General features: G+C 35.3%; 1 protein-coding gene across 4 annotated transcripts in view; it reads left to right on the top strand.

Annotated features, from left to right (window-relative positions):
- The window catches only part of EPHA6 (EPH receptor A6), an 835,383-nt gene that overhangs the window by 591,848 nt on the left and 217,348 nt on the right, over positions 1-26,187 (top strand). For all 4 annotated transcript variants that reach the window (XR_004385536.1, XM_032882241.1, XM_032882242.1 and 1 more), the window contains 3 exons: positions 13,552-13,660; positions 16,788-16,861; positions 19,692-19,817. Coding sequence is in view for 3 of the 4 variants with exons in the window: in XM_032882241.1 (XP_032738132.1) it covers positions 13,552-13,660; positions 16,788-16,861; positions 19,692-19,817 (309 nt within the window). In the remaining variant the exon portion in view is untranslated. The remainder of the gene's footprint in view (positions 1-13,551; positions 13,661-16,787; positions 16,862-19,691; positions 19,818-26,187) is intronic.

Consider the following 26,187-nt stretch of genomic DNA (forward strand, 5'->3'; position numbering starts at 1 on the left):
CCAGAGAACAGAGAAGTCCTCATCTTCTTATGATGTGAAGCACAAATGTAGGAAAGACAGATGACGAATTTGAGGATAATAGCCTCAAGCAGTTTTTTTTTTTTCAACACATGGAACAGTGTGTTTGTTTTATTTTTTTTAATATGGACTTTTGTGACCACAACCTTTGACAGAAGCAGGCCCAAGGTAACGTGTCACTGATGGAGGAAGATTTCCATGCTGGGAATGAGATGAGTGAGAAAGTTTACTTAATATGATTCTATGCATACCAACTTCAAAAGAGCTAATATATCTGGGGAGTGAAAGAAAAAGAATCACTTTTTAAGTTTATTTTCAAAATATTTATTCTTTGGTCAGAAACTAAAAAATCAGAAAACCCTAAGGCCCTTTGGTTGCAGGTATCAAGTATGCCATGAGCGTTAAGCAAAAAGAGATTTAAGAATGTCCCTGACAGGGCCACAATGGAAACATGGGGACGAAACATGGCTAGGCTTCAAAAAGGACTGAAACAAGACACTAGAATGCTCTTGAAATGAAAGGCAACTAGTCTTTTTTTGGGTCCATACAGCTACTCGTTTCTGTTTCTCTCTCCTAGGACTAGTTTTACCTGTGTATATGTTCATTTAGGAAAATATATCTATCTGCTTCATGGTCTACAGTGTCACATCTCCTGTTCATTCCAAGCAAAATCACCAAACTGACCATAAATCCTAATTCCAAATTTCTGGAAGAGAGATCGTGTTTGGGCCCAATATGAATCAAGTCTCCATCTCTAATCTAATTCATGTGAGTAAGGACCAGGGACAGAGAGAACAATTTTGCAAGACCCCGCTGTGGAGGCAGAGGCAGTTTTCAGAGACAGGGCTGAACAGATGCTTCAGAGGAAACTTACTAAGAATTTTGGGGTTAGTCTTTAAAGAAAGCTTAGAATGTGATTTATCTATTTTCATACTGATAGATGGTATAAATGCTTTAAAAAGAAGGTGAAGCAATACAGAAATCTTTCCACTGTTAAAGGAAAGACACCCAACCGGTATTTTTGCCCATCCTTCTATTTGCACTGAAATGGCCTGGAAGCAAAGCAAAGATTGTCTGCACGAAGCAGAATTGAATCTGCTCCAACAATTAGGCATACTGTATATTAAAGGCCCAGAGTTCCACACCACTGGATGCTGTGAAAAAAGATGATTCTGGCCTGGAAAATTTTCAAAGCAGGTGTTCTAAGTCATCAAAAAGAAACCTGAGGAGTAATGCTCCCATGGAAAACGTCATATTGAACTGCATAGTTTTGCAGCATGCTTTCTAGGATAAGCTGTGGAAAAAATATGCCTGTACAAAATGGAATAGGTTGTCTTGTTTTGTAGAGTTTTGATCAATCGCCTTTTGTGTGCCGAAGAAAATGATTTTAGTTTTGATAAAGTTGATGACGTCCAATCCCTTCTGGCAGCAGTAGGATGACAGAATTATTTGTATCCAGAGATCAGTTCTAGTTGTTGAAAGCTGAACCCATATCATCAGTATATAGGAAAAGGCATATCTTTCTAACAAGATAACACACACCCAGTTTGTCTATAATCAATATCATGTCATGAAGATATTAGTGTAAATGGTAAATAAATGAGACACAGTACTGTTTTATAGAACATGAAATTGTGAATGCATATGTCAGGAAATTTTTTCTTTTTAGCTTATTTCTTCAAGGGTATTTACTCCACATTTCCAGAATCACAATACTAAACCTCACTTTTGAGTTAACTTGATTCTCTGGGCAATGAAGCCAAAATTTAGTGAAAGATCAACAGGCAAAGCAAACAACCTTATTTTCTTGAAATCAATGGCTGTAAGTTGTAGTATAATATTGTGCCTCAAACCCTCTTGTTTATAATACAAAACACTTAACTCGGAGACTTCACACATGGTTCAAGAGAAAGCACAACATAAGTAATAGAGGGAACATTAAGAAAATAGATGGAGCCATAGTTTTTTGGGACAATAAGGTTGGCTCCGTTAGAATCTCTCCAGACTTCGTGGCAGTGACCATTTAGAAGTTGAGGTAAACAGTTTGCTGTTACTCAGTGCAGGCTTCGAGAAGTTTCAAACAATGATCCAAAATACTTCCTTTAAAACTTACTCACTTTCAGGGATAATCAAATGAGCTTTGGCATAGGGAATAGCGGGTCCCTGTTGGATGCCAGTGATCTGAATTATTTGGAGCACTGCGCTTGGGTCCATAAAGCTAAGAGAAATTGCCCTCCACGGCCAACATTGTTGGCTTGGGTGCTTTCGTAAAGCTTCCACTGAAGCCATATAAGAGACCTCAGCCATCGCCTCAAATCTGCTTTATTATTAACTGTGAAGATTAAGTAAAGATCTTTACAGAAATTTGTTCAGCTCCAGTTTTGGTAGCAGTGAGTTTATAATTAGATGCGTTTAAACTGGGCAGATTCTTCCACAATCTGATTTTAACAATGTTGTCTAGCTAAATTTTCAGAAATGTCTGTTCATTTGTTTTTATTTTTGGTGTGTTTGTTTTTACATCCATGTAGTTTTTATTAAGACAATACATGAGGTCCATTCAATATAGGAGAGGCAGGACTAATTTTACCCTCTGACAAATCAGTCCATTAAAGATAAAGAAAATGGGGTTTTTCTGAGCAGAAGATTTGGTATTCCTTGTATTTAAAAAGGGTTGTTTTAAAAAGGTAACCCCCACACACCCCATTTTCCTTTACTCTTCCAATCTCATCCATCTAATTATTGAGGCAAAGGCTGTGTTCTGCATAGGAAAAAAAATTAATAATAAATAGAGATTAAAAACATCTAACTCAAATAACTTAATAAACAATAAGAATTATGAGTAGCTAATTGAGAAATATGAAGACCCACTTCTCTTCCCTTCCCCTCATTATAGGATATGCATATAGACAAATACAGCCAAATTTTCTCTTCTTTGTTTCATTTCATTAAGTAGGACTCTCATTTTCAAGTGACAAAAACCCTACTGATTTGATGAAAAGTGGGACCTTATTACCTTATTAATAAAAACTCAAGGAGTAGTGTGAGATTCAGGCCAAATCCAAGCTCTCCAAACATGGCCTCAATACTTTCTCAATCTCAGTTCTGCTTTTTCTTTTTTATTTTTTTTTTTAATCTCCTCAATTGGATTTATCTTCTGGCAGTTTCTTCCCATATATTTGCAAGAGTTTATATCTCCAGTAAGAATTGCAATTTTAAGTAAACTCCTGTCTCCCTATATTCCACTCCTGAGAAAAACACAAGTGTGCTGACTGATGTCACTAAATTTTCATGATCCATTCTCTCCACCTTCCTATTCTTGTTTCTATTCTGCCTCAGAGTGCATGTAAAAAACTCCAAGTGCTATGTCGTCTCCATATATATGCAATGTCATTTCTTCACACTAGAATGTCCCAATATCTACTCATCACCTTGGTTACTTGCAAATTTCTTCCAATCCTTTCAGATTTGGCTTAAGAATCAACTCCTTTTTAAGCCTTCCTTCCCTTCTTTCTATTGAGATTATCACGCTCCTACTCTTCCCTCAAGACCCTCACACATGCCTCCATTTTAGCAACAGTTTCACTATATTACAGTTAAGGTTTGAGTATCGCCCTGGCTGAAGAGAAACTACTACGAGGATAGGAAACCAGGCTTAATTAAGCTTTCTTTGTCTCCCCAGTCCCTATATCACAGTGTTTACCACATTCTAAATTATTAATATTTTTGTTTGTTTTGATGAATGAGAATTCACTCAAGAAATTTTCTAGAACTTTTTCTAAATAATCAATGTGTGCTTTTGTTTGTGTTTGTTTATTTTCTAAGTGTTTTTTTTTTACATTCAATTAGCCAACATATAATACATCATTAGTTTCAGATGTAGAGTTCAGTAATTCATCAGTTGCGTTTAACATCCAGTGCTCACATCACGTGTCCTCCCTAATGCCGGTCAGCCAGTTACCCCATCCACCCACCCACCTCTCCTCCAGCAACCCTCAGTTTAATGTGTGCTTTAAATCAAGATTATTTTCTTTACATACTTTTCTATGAAAAATAGATTCTAAAGAATCCTTTGAGTATGTAAGCCTTATGAAATTTGTGATCTCTAATGACTATGCATTTAATTACAAAGCTATTTACCTCAAGCCACACTGTTATATAGAGAAGCTATAGCCTCAAGTGCATATATATGTTTACAAATATGCAAATACTCACTATTAATATTATGGTGCACGTTAAATAGTCTTTTGAAATTGAGTATCGTTTGTTCCAGGGAATTTGTGAAATTTGTAAGGAAATTCTATTATACACTGGATCTTAAAAAAAAAAAAAAGATGAAATATGCATGTCTAAAGGCATAAGTATTTCAATTGCAAAATATGTTATCAAAGACCTATCTCAACTGCAAACAACAATATGAAATATAGACAATTACAAATTAAATCCTTGACATTTAGAATGTTAACAGAGTTCCAGATGTTTAAATGCCTCAATCACTTTTCTTTGTTCTTTGTCATGTGAAGCCTGCCTGTCAAGGCATCTTGACCATCTATTAATGCACACAAGAATCTTTAAAACAAAACAAAATGTGTTTCATGCTGCACTACCTGCTTCTGCTTCTGCCTCTCCATCAAGATGTACCAAACTCACATTTTCCAATTATCCTTGTGTCATTTGGCATTTTTATCTGACAAGTAAATTAAGGTCATCAAGAAGAGCAAATCTTGAAATCTTCTCTGTCCCAATGTAGCCACAGTTTGATGTACTGAACTGCATCATTTCTGGAGAACTGGCAGCCCAGAGGAGGAAAGCACAGTAGTGAAATCACTTTCTGAAAAAGTATAATCCCAGCTAAGGGTCCCTACTTCAATAGATATGATCCATGAGGCTTTTTATTTTCTATCCAGTTGAGAATTATTAACTGGTTTACTTGAGTGGAACACAGAATCCCTTGCCTCTGCCTCTCTCTCTCTCTCTTTCACTCTCTCTCTCATCTCAGAAGTATTTTTCCTGTTAGTAAATGGCAACAAATATTGAACATAAAAGAAACATGTTAATATAATGCCATTGCCAATACTCTCCTCTAAATATTTACTTCATTCAAAGCCTAAGCAGGGGTATTTGAATAAAAAAATCTTAAGTCACACTATTTTCTATTAATTTTTTTCTGAACATATCAAATACCAAAATACAAAGGTGTAAGGGGCTGTTTGTATAACTAGAACATTTTTAAGCAGGAGCATTACCTCATATATGAAAACTCTTCTTTAGCCAGGGACATTTAATCCTTATATCTAGAATGTGTTCTTTATCACTTCCTCATGAATATTTATTAATTCTTAGATTGTGTAAGGCACTGTACTAATCCCATGTGATATAGAAATTTGAAAGATATTATTTCTGCCCTCAAAAAACTTATAGTATAATTGAAGTGAGCCAAAACCCCTGAAATCCTCAGAAAGTATATCTTTTTCTGACCACTGAAGTTTTCAGACAAAGGTTTGGCCTTAAAAATACTATTTTTATTATTTTTAAGTATTTTCAGAGACATATTTTTCTAATCGTGCTCCCACAGACTCTTGCCCTTTTTAAATAAAATATCTTGGACATAAGTCAGCATGTTGTGATTGACCTTATATGATCATGTTGATGTTTTGAGTTATAACACAGTGAGTCCTTCTGTGCTCTCTGAATTTTACAGGGATATTTGATCCTAAATTCCTAACTCCTGAGTAGTGTATATTTTGGGATCTTATGTCAGATTTTCAGTTTCCCCAGTTCTTCTGGTGCTCAGCCTAGCAGCATGCACTTCCACTCCATTCCTTCTCTTTAGATATCTTACCTTTGGCCCCCACTTACTTAATTTACTATTACTCTACTGTTTTGTGAACTTGGAAATCAATAAATACATCTGAAGTAAGAATATGAGGCATCAAAGCTGTTTTATGGAGTAAACTATGCATTCTTTAGTATGTTAATATCTATCAAATGTCTCTTCAGAGGCTTTTTGACCATGTTGTTATTATTCCACTGCATTCCACATAGATGGAAGTTGCCATCTTGCTGAATTCAAATACGTGTGCTGAGTATCTGAACAGCTGCGGGAACAGGAGAGAACGCGGATCAAAGAATTACTTAAAATGTAGGAATGGCAGAATTGATCAACCTGAAGGCGAAGGAGAGAATTACGGGAGGGCTGAGTCCAAGGGTTCAGGCCTGGACATCTCTAAGAATGGTGTTTCCACTGCCTTGGGATGATTTTACCCTCTAGGCACTGAGAAAGACTCTGAATATTTTAAAATATTATTTTGAAGAATAATCATGTGGCCACAATCTGAGATGGATTGGGAAGAAATACTGTAGAAAGCCAACTGAATAGAAAAACATAAACGTAGCCTAATCATGGGAGGCTGAAGCCTGAAATGAGGCTGTGCCAGTGGTAATAAACATAAAATAATGTAAGACATGATAAAGATTTGATTCTGGACATGAAATTGTAGGAAAAGGTAGAATCAAAGATGACCACACATTTCAAGTCCAGGTAGACAAAAGAATAACAGCATCATCTACAAAATTTTGTTTGTCTAGGAGAAATATATGTTCAGCTTTCATTTGTATGTCATACACATATGTCTATATAACCAGTGTTGAGGTTTTACAGATTAGTTTCCATTATATGTTGCTAAATCTTTGTATATGTATCTCATTTCACAAGGTTAAAGTAATCTTGATTACAGTATATGACCTAAGGGGAATTTTTTTTCCGGAAAAAAAAAAAAAAGCTAAAGATTTCCTGCATGGTCTGTCAATAAATCTTAAGATTAGTTTACTGGGTACTGTCTATCCATTACAATGTTGAGACTTCTCCTGTGCTTTAAAAAAAATCATTTTGGTGAAATGAGATAATATCACTTGAAATTTTGATGTTTCATCAAGAACTGGGAGTCACAAATAAAACATGTAAATATGAAACAATATATACCACCATTTATTTCCCTGGGAAGCATTTTGAGAAAACTTTACTCAAAAAAAAAAAAAATATGTAACTGCGGTCTTCAATAACTTTAAAAAGATGTTCATAACAGAAAAGAGTTAACTTTAAAAGCTATTCGACAGAAAATGACACAGCATACAAATAACAGATTTTACTTTGAAATGTAAATATAAACTAGAATAATCTTGATTACAGAGAGACAAAAATCATGTCTCAGTAGAAGAAAATTCTTTGGTTAAAAATAGCCAAATTGCTTTTCTCTCATATCCTAAAGACATGAAATTTATTTTCTTAAATCTATTTTTTAGAAGTATTTGGATTCCAAGTAAAGAACCTCACTTTTTTTTCTCTTTAAATAGAAACAACTAAAGTAAATCTCACTTATAATGGCATCCTGACTTATGCCAAGCATTGGCTAGGTATGAAGCTCTTGTTCAGGAAGAATTTTGCATCTCTTTTTGGATAATTGCTTCCTCTTAAGGAAGTGTGCCTCTTTCCAAACCATACAATGAAATAATTATTTTAGTATACTTGTATTTTTCCAAGACTACGACCTCATTCCATTAAGCAAAGGGACAAATTTCCGATCAACATTTCTTACCTGGATGTCATTGTTTCTTTTTAAGGCCACATTTGCTCTTTAGGGTGTTATTTACATTAGTAAATGATATACCTTTCCTCCTGTAAAACTAATTAGAAATAATCTTTTTAGGATTAAAAAATGACTAGATGGTGCTAACAGACAAGTTGTCACACATGCCAGGGGAATTTGTAGCTATACTGTATTTTTCTGGAATCTATTTGGTAGATGATTTTAAGGTTTCTCTGTCTAAATGTCTACTTAAATTAATCGGGTCCTTGAGGTCTCTAACCAAGGAACAAATACACCTCCTTCTCCTATTCTCTTTTCCCTCCTTCTCTTCCTCCTCCTTCTCTGAACACAGGTAGTTGACTTTAAACAACACGGGTTTGAACTTTGCATGTTCACTTTCACAGAGATTTAATTTTATTTTAGTAGTTTTTTTTTCCTTGCAAAAAGTTTTATTGTTTTCACTTGGCGCAAGACTTGGGACAAGGCTCCAGAGTGGTTAAAATGCTGCATAGTTGCTGCAGGGAAAGGATTAGGCAGAAGCCCTGACATGGGGGCCTCTGAGCTCCAGAGGCTCAAAGCTGCACTGGAGCCCCCCCCCCTTTTTTTTTTTTTGGTAATTTTATTTTATTTTATTTTATTTTATTTTATTTTATTTTATTTTTTCAGTGTTCCAAGATTCATTGTTTATGCACCACATCCAGTGCTCCATGCAATACGTGCCCTCCTTAATATTCACCACCAGGCTTTTAAAGAGATACCTCCCCAGCCCAGCCTGGGAACCACCCAGCCTGTGGAGCATAGTCAGGTGGTTGCCATCTTCTTGATGAGTTTCACCTTCTCATCCAGGAAGTGGTTCTACAGGAAGTCACAGAGACAGGGGAGTGTGTGAGGCAGAATCTGGGGCACGCGGATCCCAAACAGCTTGGCTCAGGTTCTTCCCAGGGCCATGGCAGCTTTTACAGCATCCAGGGCTTTAACCCACTCATTTTGGGATGGTTTCTGCATGTCCTGGAATAGGGCGTGACCATCCCTGCTGGTTTTGCATCTTCAAGAGCCCCTCAGTACCCTCCCGATTCTCCTACCTCCCCTCACAGAAGAATGGCCCACACCCTCCAGAGCCACATTATCGAGGCTGAAATAGAAACCCAAAGAGAGGTAGGTGCAGGGGGCCAGCTGACGCTTGTTGACCAGGTGGTTGGCAGCAGCCTCCACCTCGGTGAAATAATTCTGATGAATCTGGGAGTTCACAGTTGCTCAGCAAGAAGGAAATAAGCTCAAAAAATGGTATTGACTAGTCCCAGAGGCAAATGATGGCTTGAGATTATGATTTCAAAGGTGGTGACTGGAAAAGAGTTAGGAGGGTGGCCCGAGGCTGGAAGAAGGGATGTTGCTGGTAATACACACAATATGTGCTAACCAATTGTTTGTATTATTGGAAAAGGCTGCCAATCAACAATGGGCTATTACTATTTAACAGTAGTTAAGTTTTGGGGGAGTCAAAAGCTATGCAGTGATTTTTGACTGCAGGGGTTGGCACTGTAATTTTCATGCTGCCCAAGAATCAGCTTATTTCCTAACTGCCACTCTGCTGACTCATTGCTAGTGACTGCTTATTCTTTTTCCAGAGCAACCCCTGTGTATCCCTTTTGTAACAGTTCTTACACTTGTCATTACTTGTTCATTGTCTATCTTTGCCATGAACAGTAAATCCAGGAAGGAAATAATGGTCTTTTTTCTTCATCACTGAATCTCTTGTGTTTATCTCAGTGTCTGCCATGTAATAAGTGCTCAATAAACATTTGTTGAATGAACTGATGAGTTCTTAACCTTAGAGTCACATTTCTAAGCTTAATTAACTTAATTTGATTTAATGTAGAAGTCAGTACTTCCTAGTAGCTCCTGCTTTCTGGGAAGTATTATCTCCAAGCATACAGAATAATTTGATTCTTCTGATTAAAATTATGTTTGGTAGACTTACTTCACGGGAAGGTGAAGATATAGATTACCCTAGGTTAATCTGATTTGTTTTAAACAGAATCACCCAATGCAAACCATCATTCAATCCATTCCCTCAAATATTTATTGAGCTACTACTATGTATTAGGCCTTATAGGCTGAATGCTGTATTAAGTTTCCTAGAGCTGTTGTCATAAATGACACACACAACAGAAATTCTTTCACAGTTATGGAGGCCAGAAGCATACACCCTCCTAAGGCTCTAGGAAAGAAACCTTCCTAGTCTCTTCTGGGTCCTGGAAGCTCCAGGCATTCCTTGCCTTGTGGCTGCTTATCTCCACAGTCTCTACCTCTGTTTTCACATGGACTTCTCTTCTTCATCTTCTCTTTTGTCTCTTTGTCATTGGATTTGGGTCCACCAGCTAATACAGGATGACTGATATCCTTAACTTATTTGCACCTACAAATGCTCTCTCTCTCTTTTTTTCTGTAGGGGCAGAGAGAGGGGTAATGCAGATGTCATCATTCAGCTTACTATAGATACAATAGTGAATAATAAAATCCCTGACCTCATGGAATTTGTAAAAAAAAAAAAAAATTACAAAAGAAGTGATTTCAATAAAACATGATAGAAATTTATTGGTAGAGGTAGTATAAGGGTCTATGGGAACATAAGTCTGTGAACCTAATCAAATCTAAACAGTCAGAGGAAAGCTTCCCAAATGATGTGATGTTCACGTAAGAGGACTGACTAGGATTTGACCATGAAAGAGAGTTTGACACTCTCTTTCAAGCAACTGGAAGAAACTCAGCAAAGTTAGTGAATAATATTAATCTGGAGATATGTATTTAGAGCCATTTGTAGAGAGCCTTGTGAACAAAGTTAAGGACTATAGACAGCCTTCATCCTGAGATAGAGCTCGGTGACTGGCCAACACTAATATGATAAAAAGGCAGAAATTATCCCCATTAAGGACCAAGAGCTGCAGCACAGGTCATGAGTGTCTCTCTTATTTTCAAAGGCCAATCTTGTTCTTCCCAATATTTGTAGTCTTTATGGATAACACAGTATCATAATAAAATTGCTCTGAGAGGTTGTGACAGGCATTTAATTAAACATTCTCATTTTACAGACCTGACACCAGGGTCAAGCAAAATGGATTGAGGTCCCACAAAAGCACTGGATCTAGCCATTTGTTCTGTTAGTGAAAATGGTCATGTAAAATATTGGCATCAGCATGGGCCTGGAGCCTGGCAAATCAGAGTTAGATTGCCAGCTTCCCTGTGTACAAGAAGTGTGACCTTATACTAATACTATAACCACTTAAACTAGGAATAATAGTAGTACCTACCTATTAAGGTCATCGTGCAGAATAATGCTGAATTTGTGCAGAATAATGCTGAATTTGAAGTACTAAGTATAGTGCTTGAGGAGAGTTTATTATGAAACAAATAGTGGCTGCTGTTGATGATGATGGTGTTCCTAATATTTTCATAATCATCACAGCCCCATAATCCATGACATTTTACTCCCAGTATAATAGTGTATCACCTTATAGGCTCTTATTTTCAAATGACTTATATATTTATATATATAGTTGAGCTTTAAACAACATGACGGTTAGGGACACCAAACACCCCCATTGCCCAATGCAGTCAAAAATCCACATACACATTTGACTCCCCCAAAACCTAACTACTAATAGCCTACTATTGACCAGAAGCCTTACCAAAAACATAGTCAATTAACACATATTTTGTATGTTATATGTATTATATACTATATTCTTGCAGTAAAGTAAGCTAGGGAAAATAAAATGTTAAGAAAATCATAATAGAAAATACACTTACAATACCATGCTGTATTATTTTTTTTTAAATGTGCATATAAGTGGACCCATGCAGTTCAGACTTGTGTTGTTCAAGGGTCAACAATATGTTAATCTTCAAAGAAGAGTGTCTAGGATTTCTGGTGCAGAAGTTAAGAAACAATTACACAGGCATATGCATTTTTCAAATTGTCACAACTCAATATTCTGTTATTCAATTAAAATTTTAATTGAAGCAAAGTTCATAAATATGTAATTACAAGGGTGAAAAAGAAGATACATTAGTAAAACTGGCAATTTGCTAAGTAATTATTTAAGTTAAACAACACAGTGTTCTATAATAAAGTAATCTGATTTTCAAAAGGCCCAAGTACATAACCTTCTCCTCCATCTGAATTTTGAATATATGGCCCCAATAAATTATTTGCTACCTGGCTATTGTGAAAATATAAGCTCCAGTTTAAAACTCTTGAACTATATTACATATTTTACAAATACAACAGTTTTGCTAAGTAAATGTTTTCTTTTTAAATGCCATCTTCTTTATCTTCAAAAAGTTAATGTTGTTTTCTGTAACATCTATTCTTTATAATTTGTTATTCAATAATTTTCAGTGTGAAAATGTGACATTTTAGAGCACACATTAATTCCCGCAATATCAGTGCTATTTTGAAGATTAGGAAATTCATTGAGGACCTAATAAAACATCTTCACATTATTGGATAAAATGCAACACTTTAACTTTTATCTGGACTGATTATGAGCTAAAAGAAATAGATGCCTGAATATATCTTAATTAAATCATACTGATGAAAATCTAATTTCAAGGTTTAATAGATTTCTTACTGAAACCTGAACATAAATGATTTTTAATTTTATTTACATTTAGATTTCTCAAAAAGCCTTTTGAATGCTATGACTGGTTTCTTACTCAACAATAGCTTTCAATGTTCAGATATTTTCTAGTAGATATGTCATTTTTATTGAGGAAGTTACTACTCTGGATATAAATTTGCACATAGCATACTACATACTTGATTCCCAGAAGAAGATCTACTTCTGTGAAAGTCTTGAAGTATCCAAGTTTAATAAGTTGTTGTATTAGAAAATAAATGTTTTTTGGTTATATTCTTTCTTTGGTTCAGTTTTCTGTGTGTAAATGATTTGATTAATAGATTTTTACAGTAATCAAAATAAAAATCAAGCTTTATTCTAGTTAAAGGAGATTAAGAGACTGATTGACTCAATATTTTAGAATATTGGTAATTAACTGAATTATTACTTCAAGGTATAGCATAAGGAGAAATGAAACAAAAATCTGAAGGTTGAATTCTGGTGACGATCATGTGTAGAGTTGGGCAAGTTCTGTACCTTCTCTGGGCTTCAGTTTTCTTGCCTCTGTTCCTAAGCAATAGTTCTTATCCTTCAATAAAAAATATATCTGATTAAAACTTCAATAATACACAAAATAAGAAGTGCCAATTAATTAATTGAACTAATATATTTTAAAAGATTCCTGGGAAGTAGTAAAAGCATCCAATATAGTTTTAGATATTTTTGTCAATGAAGAATTAATATGTTGATACCATATGTTATCTAGTCTTCTTTTCAAAAAAGGAAGCTTTCAAATGTCATTTTTTCAATTACTGCTAGACATCTAAGAACTTACCATGTACACCCTTGTGCTGTAGAGTGAGAGTTCTTAAATTTAGTGTTTGAATTAAGCTCCATGAAAAATAAAAAAGCTCATTCTTAAGTGAATTATGCAGTAGTCTTTCCACTTTGTGGAAGTAGACACCAAACAGTGGGTAAAGCCTAGTCTGTTGATCAAAGTGTTTAAGGAAATAAATTAGCAATTACATAAACAAAATCCTTTTAAGTCCATCTGCTGATTTAAATTTGCAACAGATATTTAATCCTAAAATGTGGGATACTAAGAATCCATCTACTTTATCTGTATTTTTCTGAAAAAGAAGAAAAAGTGATGTGGGTTATGACCTCAACCTTCAGCCCTTTAAGTTTGCATCCTGTGTGCCAAATAAAAGCAAATACAGTACGGATTTTTGGTGTCCATTACTATATTTTCAAGTACATACTAAGTTGTAAAATAATTTTGGTAGTGAAATGTCACCCAGGGAAATTTTAATATTGTATTTGTGTTTCAGCTTCTGACATGGCGGCGGAACAGGGACAGATTCTGGTGATAGCCACTGCGGCTGTTGGGGGATTTACTCTCCTCGTCATTCTTACTTTGTTCTTCTTAATCACTGGGAGGTAACTAAAGCATACCAGATGATTACCAAGATTTGTGAATAACCATTCTCTTATATACTTTGTATTCATAGGCTTTTCAACATAACAAACCAGGTCTGAGAGAAAAGGGGATCAGGGGAGATTCTGCTCTAAATGAAGTTTGTAGATAACAGAACCACCTGGCTAGTTCTCTGTTATCAATACACTGCTGAATATGAAAGCAACTAATGATTAGATTAAAACACTTTGAAAGCTATGAATGATAAATTCTTATTCAATTAAGTTACTTCTGAGGTTTTCCTTTGCTACATTCAAATTATCCCATGAAAGGGGTTTTTCTTGGGGGAAAAATAATTCAACAGAGAATTTATATAAAAGCTCTTTATAAACTTAGTGTTATAGAATGTATTATATGTATTCATTAAATAGTGAAAGGGTCTATATTAATATTATGTTAATTGGTTTTATAAACCTGGTATTACTCCACTTTAGTGTAATAAGGATGAAAATTTAGAGTAACAATAAATTTAACATAACAAAAGACCTAGATTGGAATCCTGACTAGCTGGTCAAAGTGCTTCACCCGTCTAAAACTTTTATTTCTGTTTTTGTACATATTTGGTATAACAATGAATTAAAACCATTTATTGGTTTTTTGATATATTGGATTGTTACCATGAACCAAGTACTGACAATATAGAGATGTGAGTAAAGATAGTATGTATGAAACCAAATAAAAGAACAAGTAGTATTTCTTATGTAAGCCTTGATATTAAGCCTCAACAGGCCTTTGTCAGATATTGTCAGTATATTACATCATATTTTTATTCCCACAACAGAAACAGTAATTCCTGCTAAAATATCAGTAGGGGCACAAAAGAATACCTCAAGAGTGTTCTTGATAATCTGAAAAACACACACATTTAAAAAAACCAATGTCATGATTTAAACGTGCAAGGAGAATGCCAGCCAAAAACTGTGCCTGCATGAGGACACCAGCCAAAGTATGCCATCTCAACTGGAAAATGTTGATATTTGATAATAATCAGAAATGACAAAGGTTACCTTCAGGGGCAATTGTTCAGTGAACTATAAACACCCTTTGTTTTGTTCATTTTAAAACTTGACTTATGTATCAATATTTTATTTTTTAAAATTATAGAGGATATGCATGCATGGAAAATTTATTACCTACAATTTTAGAGCAGGCTAAAGGTGCAGATCAATAAACTCACAAGTATTTAGAAGGCAGTTGTCAAAGGTGGGTCCCTCCCTGACTGTAATTGGTACCCATTGGAGGTGTCAGATTTAGTTGTAACAAACCCACTTTTATAGAATTTATCAAGGAAGAGAGAAATACCTGAATATTGTAATGTGGTTGAGTTGAAATGTTGACTTCTTTATGACATTAATTGTAAAAGGGACACATTTACCCATGTGTACTTAAATATTTTCTGAATTAATAGGCCTAGTATTGCTCTTATAATAGAGAGTATCTCAGAGTCTCTTGTGTTGGGAGACTGATGAGATGATAGAAAAGTCATAGCTATAGTAATAAGAAAAAAAAATATCTAATGAAAGAATGCAGGAAATACTGATAAATTAATCGTAATAGAAAGGACTAGTTTGGGCATGTCCTGGTGACATCACCAGACACCATTGCCCGGCACTCTCCTATTTCTCACTCCCTTTATACCTCATACTAACCTCTGACAGCTTCTGCCACCATCACAGCTTTTACAACTGTCTTTTAGTGGGCAAAAAACAAATTTTGGATTCTTTAAGCCAACTAACCATTTGGTTGAGAACAGAATATTCAATATAATATCCTACAAATACTAAACAGGACCTACAAAATCCTTAGTCATTAGCAGGGGAGAACAACAACAGCAACAACAACAGAAAGAAGAAAACAAAACCCTATGCATCCTGGTGGAGGTCTAAACTTGTTTGCCAGAAAAAACAAATCAAAAACCCACAAACACAAAAAACAAAACAAAAATCCAAAAATAACAAGTTAGAGTTTTTCTGATCTTATCTAGGACTGTCTTTCAGGAAGAGGGATTAAACACAGTTTTGGTGCATGGAAAGTCACAATGACAATTAGGTTAAAAAAAAATAAACATACCAACACTTAATGTGTTGCTATATGTTTAACAAACCTTTAGTCCTTAGGTTAAATCAGTTTGCCCTAATAAACTTGAGAGCTGGGCTCAAATGTTATCTTTATTTGGGATTTCTGAAGCAGAATTTGAATATCACTTAAAAAGATAATTCAATGATAAGAGAAAAATTTGTACTAAATTATTTTCAGCTTTTATTTTCCATGTTTGCCAGCTTATATAACATTAGAAACTACTTTAGTATTCTACATCCTGGGGAAGACAATTTCAATTACACAAGATTAAAAAAAATTCATTTTGAAGTATCCCTTAAGCACTTTGATAAGGGGAGTACTCATTGGAAATTATTCTGTAAAAACTCTAAGACATTTCTGAATAAATACTCAGTTTGCCGTAGGGTTTGAGGACAAATTCACATTGAGAGATTGGATTGTATACCACAGATGTATTCTGTTTAATCATTTGGAATTAGAAAATTGATGAGCTGTCGAATCATATGGATGCTGATGAATTTAATCATGTTGAAGAAATCATGCAAGATAAGCATCTCCCCTTTCTTAGAGCACAATCATCCCAAGAGAGAATGGAACACACCTCTACCAAATTTCTGACATTAAAAAAAAGAAATCATGCTCTTTAGCAATGAAACTAGAAGACAGTTGTCCAAATGCCTGAGATTTTTGACTCAAAAAACATGTTCTCACTTTGACTTTTAATGCTTTTTGCCAGCTCTAACTATTAGAAGTTATATAAGGAAGGATATGTTGGTTATTTCTGATTATAGAATATTCTCTAAGATTCCTATCATTTGGATTAATCAATCCACTTGGGAGTATTTTATTCTTATTTAGGGTTAATTTCGATGTATATAAAAAACCTTGTATGGAGTATTTTCACATGTTATAAATATTTTCATTAAAAAATGTCCTTTATGATAAGAACTTTGCCTATGGGTGATAGGTATTTTAGTTGGTTTTGATTCTCATTCAGTTCTAAAAATAAGATTCTATTTACCTTTTTAAAAGGTGCCAGTGGTACATAAAGGCCAAAATGAAGTCAGAAGAGAAGAGAAGGAACCACTTACAGCAGAATGGGCATTGTAAGTAGTACAGTGACTCTTCCATTGTTTGACATTGCTCCAGACCTCGGGACTTCATTTTAGACTTACATCTACGCAGTTGAGAAAATCTGAAAAAGTGTACTTCCAGCCTTAAGAGTTTTCATCTGGTTTCCAGGTTTGTTTGTGGAAATTGCACCTGCTTCTCATTAAATGACAGTACTTTTCTACTAATTCTGCTTGCTGGAAAACACAAAGACTGAATATGCTAAAAATACAAGATGACTGCTTATATCTAGTCATTTTCTGCTCACAATGGCTCCTGAATGTGAGTTGGTTTTATTTAGTAGAGCATTAGCCACAGAAATATTAAGGAATTTTTATTCCTTCTTGTAGGGATTGTCAGTTTAAACATATAACAAATCAATTTACAATTCATTAACACTAAAAAAGAAAATCAGCTCTTTAACTTTTAGAATATGTATGAAATCCTTGAGCTGACTACAAGGTTATATTCATTTGTAGAATCTCTTCCCAAGCAAGCTATAATTACCACTATAGTTGGTTTGATAATTGCCACCCTCTCCTCCCCAACGCCCACCTACACCTCCACATCCAAATGGCAAACTACTTTGTCAAGACAGTTTCTCTGTCGTGAGACTCTGAATTAACAAGAAAGGGATATTCTCTAATTAACTGCAATATAGAGATAATGTGTGAGGCACATTGTTTATTTAAATTCATCTTTACTTCAAGTTGAGCAAAAGGAATAAGGGACTTTTCAATCTATACCACTTGCTGAAGGGGGCAGAAAGTATTTAAGTGATGGTTTAGGGCTATTTCGGAGGCTCACAGATTTTTCAGGGGTCTGCGGACTATCTGCATAGAATGTTCCCTCCTCCTTCACCCATGTTCTGACTCAGAGGATCCATGGTAGGGCCAAGACACACAGTTTTAGCAAGGTGTCCCTAGTTGCTCTTTTTTTTACAATACGTTTGAGGCTTGCTGCCCTGGCAGACAGCAGAACGCTGACAGCCACTACCATGAGATGAGCTGGAAACACTGTGAACAGTTGCAGAAAACTGGATCCAAACACCTGGACAGATGACATACACCAAGAAACCTTAAGATTCACTGCAGGGCATTTAGTACTGAAATGCAGAGGGAAAAGATGCTCCTGAGGTATTTGTTATCTGTTTCCCAACTAGCAGTTTAGCTTAAACTAAAGCAGGTGGGCCCAGCAAGAAGCAGTGAAAATAACCATAAGCAGCCAAAGAAGTAAAAGAAAGATAACAAACAGATGTTTAAGAAGACATGGATAAGTTAAATAAGTAATGAAATAGTCAAAACTGGAGCTAAGTGGGTTTTTTCCCCTATATTGCATATACTGTGTTTACAAAAAAAAAAAAGTGATATTAATGCTATAAATCCAATTAGACACCACTAGTCATCTAGTAGTAGCCACTGGATTTGCGTTTAGATTTTTCAATCTGAAAACCACAATTCCTATTAAGCTATAAAAATATCTGTTCTCTTTTCTTCCAATCTAAACTTTGAGAAGTCAAGAAAAGCATGGTACTTCAGAATCATTGTCAGGTCTAAATATACCTAGAATGCTTTATTGGCGTTATTTTGGGAAGTACTAATCTCCTCATGGGTGCATATCTGGTAGCAGGAGACAGTAGGCAAAAAGTAATGAAAGAAGGCAACAAGCATAGAATTCATGAAGGAAATTCTGCTAATAGTGGGCATTTCATCACCTCCTCTAAACTCACGTTATTACTTTTTCTTTGTTTGCTTTTGAGGTTTTCTTGCAAGAGCATGTTTCTAAGGAGACCTAGCCAACACTTAACTAAGGGTATTATACGGTTTTCAAAATCAAAAGCAACAAAACTAGTATCATCCTTTCACTATGCCACAAATTTGTGTTGATATTTTAATCCCTACTAATTCAAATTTATTAAAGGTTTGCTGTGTGATTATTACCTATAAAACCATACTTCAGGCATTTGGAAAGATATGTGTAAGAGATGATCTGTCCTTCAGAAGCTAGCAATCTAACCTGGAAAACTGAAACCAATCAGCAAAACCAAGGAGTATCCACAAGCAGTCTGACTTCTTTAGATACTGGAAGAAATTGTGAATGAATATATAATCACACATTTAAGATTTCCAGGCATCCCTATTCATCATCCTAACTTCCAGTGGACTGTGAGCACTCCATCCCTTTCAAAGAGAGTAGGGGCTAACACAGCCAGTGACCAGATTTGGACTTTAGATCCCCACCCTTAACTCCAGGATAGGCGGGGGTAGAGGGGGGGAATTCTTTCCAGGATCATGTGACTTATGGAAGCAAACCCAGGAACAGGAGGAGCTCCATTGTCATTGTCCATTGCTGTGCCAAAGGGTCTGTTCTTCATTGCCTGAGAGTTTCTGGACTGAGGAACAAGTTTGGAAAACCCAGTGCTTAGTGCTAGTACAAAGGGTCCAGGAGGGACACTAACAGGTTTGCTTGTTTGGGGGGGAAGGTCTTTTCTTTTTCCCCCATGTCCAGAGCTAGATCAGGTATGCAATGTATGAGTTGTTATTGAATAAGTGAGCTGATTAAATATTTTACAGAGATATAATAAATATGTTTTCTGGAATCTATCATCTCACTGTCTGTTATACTACCAGGTTGTTTTGCATTAACAGGTAAATAAATTTTTTATTTTAAGTACTCAAGACTTAATGGGGGGTGAGGAGAAGAGAAGTGAATTTAAATAATTAACAAGAATGACTACTTCAGTATGTCAATCCTTGTTTTAAACATACACAATATGTGTAATCGCTAAACTATTTTAAACTAAATCAATCTTTTATCTTGTTGCAGTACGTTTCCCAGGAATTAAAACTTACATAGATCCAGATACCTATGAAGACCCATCCCTAGCAGTTCATGAATTTGCAAAGGAGATTGATCCCTCAAGAATTCGCATTGAGAGAGTCATTGGGGCAGGTAAACACAAAGTCTGTATTTTTGAAGATAAGATTTCTTGATGGTTTTGTGACTGGTTTATCAACATAATATTTTAAATCTTAGTAGTTTTAATCATTGAAAACTTTAAAGAACTGAAAAGTAAAATTATCTTATATACGTTATTTTTTTAAGTATTGTAAACATGTAAATTCATTTTCTAAACAATGAGAGAATTCACAAATTTTTTTTTTTTTTTAATTCCCGTAGTCTTCTTTCAATATGGAGATAACTTACAATGAAACCAAAGTGATGCAGAAATTTATTTTGAAGCTGCAACTTCAGGAGTTTTTCATAAGTTACTATGGATTTACTCAGATCCCAATGTCTATAGACATATACTATAATTACTATTTATATTGAGGACCTTGAGGCTCTGCAAGATCCAGAAGTGTTCTGAAAATCATTGAGGATAAAATTAGCTTCAATATAATGTTTTATGTCATTTCAATGCTAATTAGTGATTTTCCCTATGTAGAATGTTCAAATAGAACACTATTTTATACAGCTGTTCTGGATAAAAACAAATTTGTTGTGAATTGGCTCCCAGAAGTTCACTCTGTATATTACTTAGGACAGAGACTAAGCTATTGTAACAGAGACCCCAGAATATTTAGTCCTCTTTCAAACCTTTGACCTAAGATGTATAGTCCATGTTAGCAGAGGAGCTATTATTCAGGAAGTCTTGAAAGGACAAAGTTCCTTTCACTCTTTGCTCTGGCTTCCTTTAGTCTATCATCCTCCTCTGAATGGCCAAAGCCTTCCAGCCTATTAGAAGGAGAAGGAAAGAGTTCAGTCATTTTTTGGGGGAGAGGGGGGGTTTTGTCTTTAAGGTAATAACATGAAAATTGCAAACATGTCTTCACATCTCAATGGTCCAAATGCAATTACCTGGGCACAAAGAGAGAGAGTTTTGGAATATAATCTCTTACTGGGCAGCCATGCATGCAGCAAAGAAGTAAAGGGAGAAGTGTAAGTAGAGAAGGGAGACTTGATCCTGAATAGGGGAATTGGTCTCCCCTAGATACTGGTTATCTGTGGAATCCTTTGGAGACAGCAGAACATAACAAAGTATGGCCATTCCAACTAGGTATCGTGTCTTCACAAAGCCCAAAGAAAGCGGGTGATTATCCTTTGTCTCTTTCTAAAGGCTTTCTTCACCAGAGGGCCAGTTGCACAGTCTGCAGGGACCAATGCAAATGAAAACGTCAAGTCTCTTGTTAAAAAGTTACTAAGAATTTCAAGACAGTGACATCAGAGAATTAAGCAAATGACAAGGTCCATCTAAACTCAAGACTCTGTATGACTGTTCATGTTAAATGGAATCTGTCCCCTGAATACACAGAAATCTAGCCCTGCACAAGAATTCCAGAGACATTTGGAGAGCCCTTCCTTATATCACTTTATTCCCTATGCTCAGTGAATCATCTCATCTCCTGCAAGGCCAGATCTTCCTTTGAAAGCTGACACAAGGGGCCTATACACTTAATCCTAATGCTCACAGCTGAAGAGCCTATCTTATCAGAAAGATGAAGAACCTGGAATGAAACCAGATTCTCTATTATCTTCTGTTGAACATAAAACACATCAATGGGCATTAAAGGTATAATTGAAAGAGTAATTGCATTATATTCATTTAGTTTGGGGATTCATTTACTTAAGACAGCAGAGAAATAGAGGAGAGAGGAAGCCAAATAATCCCACTGCACCCTGCACTTGGCCTTCATCTTCTGGTCCCCAAGAAAAAGTGGTATGTCCTTTTGTACTTCCATGTTCTCACCTCATATAGATTCAGTAGAAGCATTTTCCATTATAGCCTTTTGTGTACAAATTAAATGTCAGTGTCTGAAATCATAGTGTTGAGAAATAAAATCAAATATCTAAGTGTTAACAAATAAATATTTTCATTTTTAGTTTTTAGATTTTCTTCAGCCAACATGTAAATTTTGCCCTAAAAAAGTAAACATTTGCCAAAGCAAAAGGTAACTGTTAAAGAGACTCTTGTACTATCATATCCCCCTACCTTGTCTAACCTCGAATATGTTCTATTGGGATACCTCTCATTTAGCAAAGACAGAATATCTAAACCATATAATCATTCCTATACATCAATGTCTCCTTTTTATATTTATTCACCTTTGATTATTTCAACTTTCAAGCAATATGCTGTCCATCTTCAGAAAAATCATAAAAATGCTTTATCAGACAAAGTTTTAGCATAACATCCCTCTTTGCATTCCTGGCTAGTAGGACTTTGTTAATTAACCCCTTTATGTCATATTCCTAAAACTCTCTTTGTATGTGGAAAAAACTAGTGAATGTGTGGACATTTCTCATAGCAGCAGAGTGAAAAAAGCACTGTTTGGTCAAGCTAAAGAAAAATTAATAGAATTATGTTAACATCTATGACATAATTATGTAACTTGTTACTTGTCCAATATTTTACTATAAACATTTTCTATAGATGGTCTCATATCCTTTAGTTTTTCCCCACCTATTTAATTGTTTCTTCTCAGACTCCTACTTTCTCATCATCTGTGTGCATTATGTATTCCCTTTGGAAATGTAAATTAAATTACTTAAGTGGCGGGGCGCCTGGGTGGCTCAGTGGGTTAAAGCCTCTGCCTTCGGCTCAGGTCATGATCTCAGGGTCCTGGGATGAAGCCCCACATCGGGCTCTCTGCTCAGCGGGGAGCCTGCTTCCCCCTCTCTCTCTGCCTGCCTCTTTGTGTACTTGTGATCTCTCTCTCTCTCTCTCTGTGTGTGTGTCAAATAAATAAATAAAATCTTGAAAAAAAAATTACTTAAGTGGCAGTGTAGACACGGGACAGAGGTGTGTTGGAGTGGGTGAGATGGGAGAGAGGCAAGATACCAGGTCTTAGCAATTGTCAGGAGAAAGATATTTAGGCCTCATTAAAGCACTGCACATAGAGAGTAGCCATAGAGAGGATACTTTTGCATAATCCACACAGAGGATATCTTTGTGTAATAGGAATTCACAGTTTGTTACTTAGGAAAAATCAGTAAGACCTATGTGGCTTTTGGTAAAAAAAAATTTTTAAATGCTGTTCTGGGCTCTGTCCAGAGTAGTGAAATGTTCCAACTTTATGCAAAGAAGAGCCTACAGAGTCAGACTGTGGGTAGGCAACAGCTATAGTTGGTAGGCCTCTGACTTCTGGGGTTCCTTTAGTGGGATTAGATTGTGGATGAAATAGAAAAAAAGATGAGGGTTGGTAAAGCCTGTGCTCCCTACAGGCTCATGCTCGTAATTCAGATCAGGGCTAGATTAAGTGTGAGTGTTCCAATTTGAATAGTTCCCAAAGTTGACTTGAATTTGGAAGTTAATTGAAACCGAGCTTTGGAGTCAAACAAAATCAAGTTCCATAGTGATTCTGCGATTTAACAGTTGCATGATTTGGGCCAAATTCTGGGCTTCAATTTCTTCATCTGGAGAATGGGCATATACTGCCTACCTTCTGGGGTTGTTGCCAGACTTAATTGAAATATACATGTATAAACACCTGGCATTCAGCACAAGGGATGCAACAAATCATCTTGACCTGTCTCCTTTAGTGTGTTTTATCATTGAAGTCTTAATATAAATTGATACCTCCTTTGTAAAAATTGAATTTTAACCCTTGGTAACAATAATGCTTACCCTAACTACTTCCCTATGGAGATTCTTTAATTCTGATGACAATGATGGTGACGATGATGATGATGATGATGATTAACACTTATTCAGCACCTACTCAAGGCCTGGCCCTGGGTTAAGTGCCTTTTACATATTTCCTTGTAAAACTGTCATAATAATTCCATGAGGTAGGAAGTATTATTATCATTTATAGATACAGAATAAGGTGAAGAAAGAGGAAGTGACTTGCTCAATATTATAAGACTGGGTAGTAGAAGGAAGACCTGGAGTTTAAACCCAACTTTGACAGACCCCCAAAATTATTTCTGAGGCCAAAGAAATAATGCTTTAAATAAATAAAGAAGCAGACCATTAAACATTTTCACGGTGGGGGTGGAGAGACACTGTTTTGTGCAAGGCTGTTACATGCTGCTGGCCAATGGGTCCTATTAGAATTGTTTTCCCTGTGTTTTGCTCTAAAGAACAAATGTCCTTCTAATGCCAGTATTGTCAAATGCCTTTTATTGCTTGTATTTACATTTCTAAAATTTGCCTTCACCTTCTTAAATAAAGGTATGTCTTTCGAGAATATTAAAAGCCCTAATTTAACTAATGATAAGATTATTCAGAATAAGTAAAACATCTTTGAGCAACTGACTTATCAATGTAATTCAAAAGAACTGTTTCAGAGAAAAATTAGCAAATCTCATGTTGGTGCAATAAATAGGAATAAATAGCATCTTTTTTTTTTTTTAAAGAATGCTTTCCAGACTTTTAATTGGGAAACATAGTATATAATCATTAAATATTTCTTAAATTAGTTGTTAAAAAATTAGTTGTTAAAAAATTAGTTGTTCAAAAGAAAAACCCAAAATAGCTACATTAAAGTTTTAAGAAAGAAAAAAAAATGGGAAATGTTTTAATCTGTAACATTTTTTAACATGTACACTGAGAAATGTTTGTTAGATGGCTAATATCTACTTATAAAAGGCATGGTGCTAATTTTTTTTTCATATTAAGTCACTATGCTTACAAAAACATGTAATCAACCTGCCTTCTACAACCTTTGTCCTAGGATTCTCAACTTTATAACTACCCAAATATTATGTGACAAATCCTTAGAAAACTTATTCAGTATCTAGGCTGAATACACACATACACATATACATATCTATATACATACTTAAAATTCCCTATGTTTCACTGTAAATTTTACTTTTTTTTTTTTTAAATGAGTTTTCTAGGGCACTTTTTTGTGTGTGTGTATCACTATCCTATTTAATAGTGGCAGCTTATCTTTGTTCATCAATACAGGCCTGAATTTCCATGAAAATGCACATTTCCATTTAAATGAAGTGAGCAGCTCTGTTGCATAGGAGACTATCAAGATCATCTATCTTCTTTGACTTTTTGCATCATAAAATGAAATACTGTGGCCAGAGAACTGTAAAACAGAAATTCCCAGGCTAAAAGAACCAAGCCAGATTAGGACAGAATCATTATTTTACACATATCTTGAGTAATAATGAGAAAACTGGTAAACTGAATTTTAATCATGGGCTGGAAAAGGTCATCAAAAGGCTCTCCCTTTTTCAGGGCAGTACTGAACATAAACCATTATAAGAAAAACTTGCCTTGCTGAGTATCTGTAATTTTGAAACATTATTCCATTGAAAAAAATCACTCTTGTGTCTCTAAGCCCATAGGGTACCCTCTTATATTTGACCTTCCCCTTTTCCCTAGTCTCAGTGGAAATGCATAGTATCTCCCCGTCATTCATATTCTGCTCCTTTATCTATACAGAACTCATTATTGCCTCTACTATCAGCCTTCTCTGTTCTTGGCTTAGTGTCACCATTTTTCTCTTCCTAGAATAGTTCAGAAGTTTTAACTGTTGGTTTCTCAGCAATCATCTGCAGGTAAAAGAAAGTCAAAAGGACAACAAAAAGGATATAAAAAGTGAATGACAAACCAGTGATTTATTCAGCCTAATATTTGGTTCTGTTATTGCCATTTCCTTTGAGGTCCTGGTTGTACTTGCTAATGTGCAAGGCAGAGTGCTTACTTTCTGGGCCCCTTCTAATTCTCTGCTGCCATCCCCCAACTAGCCTTTCTAGAATCTATTTTTTTTTTTTTTTAGTTAGCTTAAAGGAACTCTCTCATCCCCCGTATGACTTTTGTTCCTCTTCTGCAACTATATTGTATTTTTCACAACGTTACAAGAGGAGCATAGAAAGTGTTCCAAATGCGGTTTCACAATTCACTTTCTATAAGAAGAAGCTTGAGTTTATGGCCTGTTTTGTTTTTTTTTTTTTCGTATTTGATGAGATGATCTTCTCAAATGCAAATGTTGTTCTTGTCCATCCATTGAAAAGATTTATGATAGAGGTCAGAGTAATTTTCTTTTCCATTCTTAGAAACCCCTTTGCCCAGCCAATTAGACTGAAAATAAGACCAACAGTAGATTCTGGCAAGACTTTGGGCCTTTTACTTAAGAATTTCATAACATTCTAAATCAAATGATATAATGAAAGATGGGCTTTATCCATTCTCCCTGGACATTATAATATGAATAAAAGAAACAGACAAGAGCCAGACAGACCCAGGCTTGAATCAATTTTACTATTAATTCACTCCATAACCTTTGGCAATTTAGTAATTTCTCAGAAATTTGGTCTGTTCACCTATAAAATGGATTCATAATAATAATATAATAAT

Source organism: Lontra canadensis, unplaced genomic scaffold, assembly GCF_010015895.1.
Source record: "Lontra canadensis isolate GAN:19392208 unplaced genomic scaffold, GSC_riverotter_1.0 scaffold80, whole genome shotgun sequence".
In the NCBI taxonomy this organism is placed as follows: Eukaryota; Metazoa; Chordata; class Mammalia; order Carnivora; family Mustelidae; genus Lontra; species Lontra canadensis.